The sequence below is a fragment of the Kazachstania africana genome, chromosome 4 (genome assembly GCF_000304475.1).
Source record: "Kazachstania africana CBS 2517 chromosome 4, complete genome".
In the NCBI taxonomy this organism is placed as follows: domain Eukaryota; kingdom Fungi; phylum Ascomycota; class Saccharomycetes; order Saccharomycetales; family Saccharomycetaceae; genus Kazachstania; species Kazachstania africana.
The window spans coordinates 806,724-818,167 of record NC_018943.1 but is presented as its reverse complement, the minus strand read 5'-3'; the positions used below and the strand labels follow the sequence as shown (position 1 = coordinate 818,167).

At 36.4% G+C, this 11,444-nt stretch overlaps 4 protein-coding genes and 1 non-coding gene across 5 annotated transcripts; 3 read left to right on the top strand and 2 right to left on the bottom strand.

Annotated features, from left to right (window-relative positions):
* Positions 1-104: 104 nt before the first annotated feature.
* On the bottom strand, positions 105-2,051 carry KAFR0D04120 (amino acid permease; the record flags this gene model as incomplete). Its single annotated transcript, XM_003957146.1, has 1 exon — positions 105-2,051. One exon carries the CDS (start codon positions 2,049-2,051, stop codon positions 105-107), a length of 1,947 nt encoding a protein of 648 aa, XP_003957195.1.
* A 2,257-nt stretch (positions 2,052-4,308) lies between these two features.
* On the top strand, positions 4,309-4,617 carry SMT3 (SUMO family protein SMT3; the record flags this gene model as incomplete). The annotated part of the gene is made up of 1 exon (XM_003957145.1): positions 4,309-4,617. One exon carries the CDS (start codon positions 4,309-4,311, stop codon positions 4,615-4,617), a length of 309 nt encoding a protein of 102 aa, XP_003957194.1.
* A 516-nt stretch (positions 4,618-5,133) lies between these two features.
* Positions 5,134-8,487, top strand: GIN4 (protein kinase GIN4; the record flags this gene model as incomplete). Its single annotated transcript, XM_003957144.1, has 1 exon — positions 5,134-8,487. One exon carries the CDS (start codon positions 5,134-5,136, stop codon positions 8,485-8,487), a length of 3,354 nt encoding a protein of 1,117 aa, XP_003957193.1.
* Positions 8,488-8,690: 203 nt separating this feature from the next.
* On the bottom strand, positions 8,691-9,836 carry KAFR0D04090 (uncharacterized protein; the record flags this gene model as incomplete). Its single annotated transcript, XM_003957143.1, has 1 exon — positions 8,691-9,836. The coding sequence occupies one exon, from the start codon at positions 9,834-9,836 to the stop codon at positions 8,691-8,693; it is 1,146 nt and encodes a 381-aa protein (XP_003957192.1).
* Positions 9,837-11,323: 1,487 nt separating this feature from the next.
* Positions 11,324-11,441, top strand: KAFR0Dtrna7L. Its single transcript has 2 exons — positions 11,324-11,362; positions 11,397-11,441. It is a non-coding gene; the product is annotated as a tRNA-Leu (tRNA).
* The last annotated feature ends 3 nt before the right edge of the window (positions 11,442-11,444 follow it).

Below are 11,444 nucleotides of genomic sequence, written 5' to 3'. Positions count from 1 at the left end.
CCTCCGTTGTCAAGATGGGGGAGAGTCAAGAATCTCTTTTAGAAATAGAATATCATTAAATAAATAAGTTATGCAAAAGTTTATATGTAGATATATGATATGATTCAACACCAAAATGCAACGACCTTTTTCCAGAATGGGCCGTTTCTTAGTCTTTCTTTAAATTCTTCTTCTTCTTGTTTGATAAGTTCACCATCGTATATCTTTCTATGAGACACTAAATCGATGTCCTTTGCTCTGATAAACAATTTCCAGTCTCTTTTGCATATCTTGTATCCGAAATAGAGGACAATTAAAATTGGCATGGCCAAATAATTTTCGAAGAAATTTTGAGCGTCCAAATGGTCCTCACCAATTGGTGCAATGGAGACCCAGAATTCTGCAATTAGAGCTAATGTCATCATGATGGCTGCATAGGATGATCCCCATACGCCTACTTGAGATTTGAAACCGATTTCATCTACAGATCTTCCTTGTACCTTCATTGCTCTTCTAAATCTAATGTGTGACACACAAATGGCAATCCATGTAAATAGTTGAGATAAACCTGAAATAGCTAATAACCAAGTGAACACATCTTCTTCTTTGGATGAACATGCACAGAAGGCGATAACAGAGAACAAAGCGGACATAATCATTGCTCTAGCCGGTCTACCTTCTCTATCGATATAGTTAAACCAACTTGGTGCATAGCCTTGTTGAGATAAGGAATATAAGATACGACAACTGGAGTAGAATGCGGAATTAGCCACTGATAACACGGATAATAAGATGACTGCATTAATAAAATGTGGAACGACTCTAACACCGTGAGAAGCAACAGCAATAACGTAGGGAGAAGCCTTTGTAGCAGCACTTCCGGAACCCATCAATTCTGTTGAATTGTAAGGAACCAAGAAACCGACTAAAGTAATTGAGGTTAAGAAAATGAATAAAATTCTGTAGATCATAGTCTTGGCAGCAGATGGAATCGCACGACGTGGGTTGGATTGTTCACTAGCACCGATGGCAATGAATTCTGATGCACCAAAGGCAAATGCAGCTGTCGTGAAAGTGGACATTACGTCCTTGAAACGATCAATGGATTTGTCACCTCTAAATGCACCTGGGTTATGCCAGTATTTGGCGCCAATATAACCATCATTACCTGCACCACCAGTGTTGATAACAATCGCTAATATGAAAAAACCTGCCATCATCAGTACTTTACATGAATTGAAGAAAAATTCTGCTTCAGCGTAACCTTTGGCACCAAAAACATTGATGAATATAATTAGAACGTAAAAGATAACAACAAAAACATCTGCATTGACTGTGGTCGTCCAATATTGAATTGTCATTGATGCAGTGACTAATTCTAGAGGCATAACACATAACCATTGAAGACAGTAAACCCAAGCGACAGAGAAACCAAATGCTTCATCGACCAAAAAAGAAGGATACGCGTTGAAATTACCTGGTAACCCACTGTAAGCGACGGCCATTTCACCACATGCTTGGATGATACAATAAAGACAAGATCCCATGATAGCGTAACCGATAACAAGACCCCCTGGACCTGCTTTATGCAAAGCAGAACCATTACCGACCAGTAAACCAGTACCGATACCAGTACCTAAAGACATGAGCAAAACATGACGAGGCTTAATAGTCTTTTGTAAATGATCATCTTTTTCTTCCGCGTGAGGAGCAAATTGAGGATCTTTGGTGGCAGACAAAGGAGAAAGAGTGGTAGTCAATTCGTTTTCGATGTCACGATTAGTTGGTGCGTCAATATCTTCAGCTCTCCTGAAAGAATCGATTAATTTTCTTAAATGAGGTTGCTTAATGTTAAAAGAAGGCAGAATCTTCTTTTTACCGTTATACTCGAAATCAGAGTCAGAATCATTCACAGCAGCTGGTATACCTGTAGTATTTTCGAAGTATTCGACGATATTATCTTGTTCTGGACTTTTTGCGTCAGAATTTTTTGTAATTTCCTTCATTTCATATTTAGATTCAGTACTAAAAGATATGCGATCTGAATCCTTTTGATTTGAAGAGGAAGACATTTTTCTTTTTCTTTTTTACTAGAATATGAGCTTATTATTATGGAGAAAATACAAATGAATAAATTATAGAAAGAGAAAAAGGTGTTTGTTGATTGAATGAATGAAATAAGTTGATGAAAATGAATTTATAAGAAGTGATTAATGATAAATTTGGATTAAAAAGTGGGAAAACGTGCCAAGAAAAAAGAAACAGTTGAAATATTCAGCTTTTATAAATGGATCGACGTCAAAAATTTCTTGACATACGCTTACGCAAGCTGATTGTTAATAATTTTATTTTTTTCCTTTTCCCACCTGATCCCACTTGACCAAGGGATTATCAAACTGATAAGAGGGAAACCTGCTAATTGATTTGATTGATTCGATTAAAATGGAGTGGGATTTGAAAAATTGGAGCGGAGAATATTCGACAATTTTTAATCTTACCAATTGGAAATTTGAGGTCTTCGTTATTATCTCCTTCAGTAACAGGACCTCTGAGGAAGAAAGCTGATATAATCCGGCGCACATTGAAAACCGAGGCCCTCTTACGTATGTCTGAATTATGATAACCCTGTAGGGGTATAAAGAAATTTGATGCAGGACTCTGAAATGGGGACAATGAGGGAACAAACATTAGGAAACGCAAATTCGATGAGGAAAAAAAAGTGATGGTAGTGATAAACCTGCGTCGTTTTCTGAGTGTCACAGTAAAGAGAGCGACCACCATTTGTCAACCAGCCGTGGAAACGAAGGCGGAAAAAGATAGCTGTTTCGCTTTCCTTTTTTCTGTTCTCTTTCCTTTTTTTGGCGTTATTATCGCCGTGGAGAGGAGAGTAAAAAAGCATGACGCTCAGAGATAAGCTCCAAAGCCAGATACGGAAAGAGTAAATAATCGCACGAAGGTCTCCATCACCTCTTGTTTTCGTAGTTCTTTATACTGGTTCTTTCCCGCGAATACCCGATATTTAGATTCCGTGAATAACCGGGTCTTGTTTTGTTTGCTTTTTTATATTGCGGTTTAGCAATCCCAGAGGTGAGGCAGGATAATAGTTTTTAATCAACTATGGATTCATGGTGAATGGATTTGTTGTAGATAATATAATCAAAACTCTTGTAGATACGACACCATGGCATTTAATAATCGAAATTTCTCCTTTCCTGCTTATATATATATATGTGAATTTATTCATTTTCGAAAATGTTTATTTCGTCATGCATTGTGGACTAACAGCGGTGACGCTTTCTAAGTTTAAATGACAACCGAAATCGCTTTGGCGCGATCCATACAGATATATAGTAGAAGATATGCTAGTCATTATATGAAGGGTCCGTCCATTTTATCAATATTGACAGGATTGCAAAAGTATAAAGTTTTTATTGGCAAGCTTTGGGATGGAGCCATTCATCGTTTATCTTGATATTTGTCCTAATACACAATAAACGCCAAAGTATATTTCTAGTTTGTTGGCCAACGGCCATCCGTTAAAACTAGTAATTTTGAACTCTGCTTATCTTAAATGTTTCCATGATTACAACGTATACAATCCTTTCAAACGGTATATATCAAGAATGTAATGACGTTCGGTGAAGATGAGGCCCTCAAAGCATCTTCCCTTGAGAATAAAAAAATGGCCTAAATCGTAATTAAATTTAGGCATCTGAGAACGGTTGCAGTGTTCATAGCAAAAAGGTTATGTCCAGACCTAAGTGCAGCCCTAATTTACGTGGACTATTCTTTTTGGTGAGCGACGATACTTCTACTTTCTGTCATCACGCCATTACTACCATATCAACAAGCATTTGTCATGACCCTCTTGTTCGTGGCCATATTCTTACTATACGAATTATACCTTAGTATTTTTGAAATCAATATATCATACAATTATTGTTTTTTGCTTCTATGTTATGACCTCTTTCAAGACTTCCAATAACAATCTTAAAATTACTTAATTCTTTAACTAAATAAAAAAAACAGAAAAAAAACGAACAGCTAAATATTCCTTGATACTGCTCAATATTAGAATTACTTGAGCTAAGGTACTAACATCCTTTACGTCTTTCAATAAATATCATATACAATTAAAATGAACATATTAAACACCACAGTGCATGCTATCACGTGATACGCGTTACCCGCAACCAAACTTATACTGTAATGAAAGCGTGAAATTGTCAGGATACTGATTGAAGAAAAAACAAGAGTTTGAACAGCTTTCAAAGTCTTTTAACCGAAAGTGTTGTTTTAATTGCACGTAAACGCATATAACGACAAATCATGTCTGACGCACCAGAATCCAGTACTCCAGAAGTTAAACCAGATGTTAAGCCAGACGTCAAGACGGAGACTCACATCAATTTAAAAGTTTCTGATGGTTCTTCAGAGATTTTTTTCAAAATTAAGAGAACTACTCCCTTGAGAAGATTAATGGAGGCTTTCGCCAAGAGACAAGGTAAAGAAATGGACTCATTGAGATTCTTATACGACGGTATCAGAATCCAACCGGACCAAACTCCTGACGATCTAGATATGGAAGATAATGATATCATTGAAGCTCACAGAGAACAAATTGGTGGTGCTCACTAGGAACCCCTCCCTTATTTCTTTTATATCATTCCCTCATTTACGACTCCCTCCCCTTCTACATTCCCAACAGAAACTCAAGTTATATATGTTTATGTATCTAATTAATTATAAAATAACTTAACTATATGAAAGAACGGCCTTTATAACTTCAAACAGGACTTGGACTCTTTAGAACCGTTCAACGATCTACCTCGACTACCCATCTTGAAGCCATCCATCAGCAAACACTCGTGCCATTTTCTATTCTTTATTGGGAAATTCAATTAATTAACTATGCAGGAGACGCGTAAGTTTTTGACTGTTTCGCGTTCCTAGTCGAGAATGTCAAATTTTTATAGCAGATGCATTAAGTGGTGAAAGAGAAAAAAAAAATTGACGCCAAATAAAAGAAAGCAAGCTTTCATTGCACTTTCATCATCTTCATTTCATTAATACTTCAAGAACTCAACTTTAAGAAACGATATTAATTACAGCACAATTACCCCGAGACTTTGCTTCTATATTTAATATTGATAAATGACAGCTAGTAATAATTTACCATCAATAAAAGGTGACCAATTAGGTCCATGGAAACTGGGCGAAACACTGGGTCTTGGTAGTACTGGTAAAGTGCAACTAGCTCACAACAAGACAACTGGAAAACAAGCCGCTATAAAAGTGATATCCAAGTCTGTGTTTAACAATAATTCAGCCCAAAGTAGTTCGCTAACTACACCTGATGCGTTACCTTACGGGATTGAACGTGAAATTATTATAATGAAATTATTGAACCATCCAAATGTACTGAGGTTATATGATGTCTGGGAGACTAATTCGAACTTATACATGGTTTTAGAATATGCTGAAAAGGGTGAATTATTCAATTTGTTGGTAGAGAAGGGGCCATTACAAGAACAGGAGGCTATTAGATTTTTCAGACAAATAATAATTGGTATATCATATTGTCATGCTCTCGGTATTGTCCATCGTGACTTAAAACCAGAAAATTTATTACTAGATCACAAATATAATATCAAAATTGCAGATTTTGGTATGGCTGCTTTGGAAACTGAAGATAAACTACTAGAAACATCTTGTGGTTCACCACATTATGCAGCTCCCGAGATTGTTTCAGGTATACCATATCATGGGTTTGCCAGTGACGTCTGGTCGTGCGGTGTGATCTTGTTCGCTTTATTAACTGGTAGATTACCTTTTGATGAGGAAGATGGTAACATCAGAAATCTTTTGCTAAAAGTCCAGAGCGGTGAATTTGAAATGCCTTCCGATGACGAAATATCACATGAAGCCCAAGACCTTTTAGCAAAGATTTTAACTGTAGATCCAGAGAAAAGAATAAGAGCGAGAGACATATTGAAGCATCCCCTTTTACAAAAATATCCAAGTATTAAAGACTCCAAAAGTATTAGAAATCTTCCTAGGGAGGACACCTATTTAAATCCTTTATCTGATAATAACTCTACAATTGATAAAACAATCTTACAAAACTTGGTTGTCCTTTGGCATGGTAGAGACGTAAATGAAATAATATCAAAATTAAAAGAACCTGGTGCAAATGCTGAAAAGACTTTATATGCTTTATTAGATCGTTTTAAGATCGATTCAGAGAAAGAAAACTTCAAGAATGAACAAATAAGAAAAAGACAATCCATAACTTCCTCTGTTTCTAGATCACCAGCTAAAAAGGCATCTACGCCTCAACGTAGAAAAAATAGAATATCCATGATTAGTGTTTCATCATCTCACAAAAAACCTGCGTCATTCAACAGATTATCATCAGTCGTTCATAATAATTTAAGCGCTTCTTCAAGTACTACGACTACTCCTGCATCAAAGAAATTTTCGATGAATAAGAAACTTTCTATGATTGCAGATAAATCCAATAGTAATAATTCCTCACCAACACCTGCACACAGAAATAAAAGAACTTCGATGATTAATACTGACAGACAGTCAATTCTTTCTAAAAATAAAAGAGCTTCCAGATCTAGCAAAAGGTTATCCGTTATGGCAAACATGAAACGTGGCTCAATCACCACCAAATTAATCGCAACATATGCCAAATTGTCGGAAGATGATGATTGGGAATACATTGAGAAGGAAACAAAAAGAACAAGTTCAGATTTTGCTACATTGATTGACGAAATTTTTGAGCATGAAAAATATGAACAAATTAGAAAGGAGAAGGAAGAGCTGGCTCGCAAGGTCAGACTAGCAAAAGAACGTGAAGAAGAAGAAAGAAGAAGACGGGAGGAAGAAGAGCTACATAAATTAAATGAAGAAAAAAAATTTGAAGCTCAACAACTGCAACTCCAAAGACAGATGGATGAGGAAATTGAGAATCTACGTGCTGATTTGAAAGGAGATGTCGAACCAAATCAAGAGAAAAATGAAGATAATTATAGGTCAGTATCCGTCCCACTATCGAAGGAAACAGTTAATGACAATCTACTACGTCAACGTAACTTCTCTTTGCAAACTAGACCAATTTCAAGACTTGATCCAGGTCTGTTCTTCAGCGAACAGTCTCCTACTGAGGAGAAACCAATTTCTCCAGATGAACCAGTTCCCAATAAGAAACTAGATACCGAAAAGATGATCCTTGAAACAATAAGAAGATCCAAATTCTTAGGTTCATCTTTTGATATTAATCGTGAACTAAAAGCCGCAGAAAAAAGAGTTATGCAACCTCCTACTGTTCAAAAACTCACTACTGAAAACAAAAGCTCTGACGAGCTACCTAAACATGCTGTAGGCACCGCTGCATTGAATTCCAGTACTGCAGAAGTGAGCAAAATTTCTGATATTAGGGTTCCACAATTCACGAGAAAGTCAAGACACTTCACCACTTCCAACAGAAGGTTGTCAGTACTTTCGATGTACTCGACCAGACAGTCATTCTCTAACCTCGTAGACATATTGAAAAATACTGAAGCAGGCACCGAATTAGGTCAAAGAACACCAACACCTCACAGTGCTGGCGATTCTGAATTTATATTTGAAACTGTCAACGAAGAAGCAGAGTATACTGGTAATAGCTCGAACGATGATAAATTATATGAGGTGGCTGACTTAGATGCAGCAGAAAAACCTTCTGGTATGAAGTTGAATTTCGCAGACAGATTCAATAAAAAGGAAGAAGACTCAACTGAGCCATCAAGGGACATTCAGAATAAGCTTCCAGTTTTGCCACCACTTGATGGAAAAGCTGGATTGGGTATTTATCAAACTTCATCTCCTATTGAGCCTCAACTTCTAGAGAGACCAGTTAAAGGCGATAAATTTATGGAGACTATTTCATCTGATAATGAAAAGCCTGAAAAAGAAATCAAATCAATGATACCTGAAGCTGTGATTGAAGAGCCTAAAAACGTTTCGCCGATTGAGGTTCAGAAGACTAGAAAAGACCAGGAACATGATAAAAGACCAGTAATGGAAAAGAAACCCGAGGTAGTGGCGCCAAAACAAAGAGAATCTGATCAAGAAAAAAAGAGGAGTGTGTCCTTCTTTAGGAAGTTTTCTGGATCTTCCATCTCGTCAAATAAGTCAAAAGCTGAGACGGAAAAGGTTCTAGTCACAAATATAGCCGCTAGACAAGTATTTGATGGGTTAAGACGTCTACTTAACGGATGGTCCAAGTATGGCTTAAAAAATGTCAGGTCCGTGTCAAGTACCATGACTATATCAGGTAAATTATCAAGTGACAATATCTTATCATTACGTTCAACTAATTTTGAAATAAAGGTGACATCGAACGGTGAATCTTCCTCTGTTTTGATAAGAAAAAAATCTGGTTCTTCTAAAGCCGTTTTGAGATTGACAACTGAGATAGAAAATATTTTCAGCAAAGAAGGTGTTCTTCTACCTTAGTCGAAACAAAAAGCTCCCCTTTGACTTTTTCTTCTTTGCTCTTTATTTTACATTGGACAATTAATTTTATGGATATTCACAAGACTGGGTCCCTATACCCGGCAAGCACTTTCAAAGTTGTATTATATAAGGTATATTATTTTTATAATATAGGATTTTTCTAGGAGTAATTAAAAGGAAAATTTGATGAACTGCCCAAGAGGTCATTTTGAAGCTAAATGTTTCTCAGACGGGTAGAATCCCCAAGAATATTGCACGGCCTCCTCAATACATATATTGAGCTCAGCAGCAAATTGGGTAACCAATCCTGGGTTTTTCAAAAATGGAGTACCAATTAAAACCATGTCCTGTAATCCCGACTTCAATATTTCTTCGGCATGTGAAGCAGATGATATCTTGTCAATAGAGGCAAAAATGACATTTGACTTTCCTGCATGTGCTTCTTTCAATTTAGTAAAGAATTCTCTTTTGATACAATACCCCTGCAGGTTTAGATCTCCTTTATTGACACATACAAAGTCACATACATCAATGCCATGTTGCCCCAAAGCAAGAGTTAATTTGATTGTGTCCGGTTGCTTCCATGCTGCAGCGCTTTCTGATTTCTCACAGTCAGGAAGTCTGACAAAGATGGGTACTTCCGCTGGTACTCTACTTCTAATCTCATCGACAACTTTAATCAAAAATCTAGTTCTATTCTCAAAAGACCCCCCATATTCATCGTTTCTCTTGTTTAATAAAGACGAACAAAACGTATCGGGCATATGTCCGTGCGTAGCTTGAATTTCAATAAAATCATAACCTGCCGTTTTTATTGCAAGTTCTGATGCATCACCCCATTGCTTTATCATTTGCTTGATCTCCGCAGAAGATAAATTATGTGGTTCTCTTATGACTTCACTCTGCCCGGTTTCATAAGAAACATTATATTGTCCTAGTTGAATACCAATTATTGAATTTTGGGAATGTGCAAAATTTACAATCTTTTCACGATGCTTAATTGCTTGATCCTCCGTCCACAAACCCAGATCATTCATTGTAATTCTACCATTTTTCTCCACGGCGGCACATTCTACAATGATTAAGCCTGGCCCTCGACTTGCCAAAGACCCGTAATGGACCTGATGAAAATCGGTAGGTTTGAAGTTATCCGCCGAATATAAACACATAGGTGCCACTGCAATTCTATTCGGTATGACTAACGATCTAATTTTCAAAGGCTTAAATAGAGCTGGAGGTTCATTTTCAGTTTCTAAATTATTCTTGTATCTGATAAAGCTGCCAATGACTGGCTGTCTCGGTGTGAAATAGTCTAAATTAGGAGCTCCCTTCACTGAACGTGAAAACATTGTTCTTTGAAGTAGGCTTTTCCACTGCTATCGAGTGCATAAATACTAGAAACCATTTCAACTTCTGGTCTTGTTTAAATAAACTTTTGCAACTTGCTTCTGCTACCCCGAAATTCTAGAATAGTATTTTCTCTCGATTTCGGTATTCGGACATTTTTGACAGTAAATCAGGTCAACGTTTATATAATTATCTCTACATCATTAAAGTATGGTGCGTTCTAACTAAACACTCTTGACCCAATATGGTAGGCGGAATGGATGATTGTCTTTTTGCAGAAATATTCTGCTGAAAGAAGGCAGAAAAGCTCGAGATTCTGTCCAATAAATCCAGCACTTCCGAAGACGAGAAAGCTTCGAAATTATGCAAAGATTTACTATCACAGAACAATCTCTGATGAACTACCCTGTTTTCGGCCGACAGTCACCCTTTCATTTCTTGGGGTGCTGCTAATCGATGACGTTTTAATAATATGTACGATCTAAGAGTTAGTCGTAATGAGCGAAACAAATGAAATGTGAAATCAGCATTACACTATACGGTAAAAGCCAATATTCGCCCTATCTTTTTTCTATATAGAAAGGTGTCTTTAATAACAGGGGAAAACATGTTCTCTAGATACTTCATGGTGCTGGAAATGGCAATATACTGACATTTCAATGTTTTGATAGTTAGAATGACAAATTTAGAATGTTAGAGAAGATATGAACAATAATTATGGTGTGATAAACACGACAATGTATTGACAGGAACCATATATGGCGTGATAAACACGAATACATATTATCATGCAATAATTATGGTACGATAATTATGACAACGTATTGACTCATAAATCTAGAACATGATAATTGGCATGAATCAAAATGTGTTGGAAAAGGTATAAATACTCAGGTGAACACTGAAGTTTGATCAAAGTTTGTATCACTTTATATATTTTATATTATGATTATATTTTATATATAACCAGTGCATCATTTGGTATAACCACTGATTAATAAGAATTACTTCACTAACTTGACTGACCTTAAAGAAAAATGAATCCTATTAACGAAAATAATATAAAGGGATCATCCTCTGATCTTCCTTCACGTAACATGGCGTCCATTTATACCTTATAGATTCGTGACACTCTCGTCGACGGCATGATTGAAATTTTCACTTATTACTTGTAAGATGTTGTACAAGTTCTGCATAGTTACACAAGTTGTGAGTCTCTTTGTTATGGTAAACCGTTATATCCATATTCTTTGTTATCATTTACCAATCCATACTGTTCTCGTCTACCAACATATGCTATAGTATTATACACCCATCACACTCTCGTTCCAACACTCAGAGGCGGCGCTACTAGATAATACCTGATAAAAAATCCTGAATAATCATAGCAGTAGTAAATTCGTTCAGATACTCAAAATTTTAGGTAAAGTATGAAGAGAAAATAAAGTTAAGATATTAATATGCTTTTTACTAAAAAACAACAAACAACGGTTGTTTGGCCGAGCGGTCTAAGGCGCCTGATTCAAGAAATTCGTTTCTTAACCGAGTAAAAATTCGGGAACACTCAGGTATCGTAAGATGCAGGAGTTCGAATCTCCTAGCAACCAATA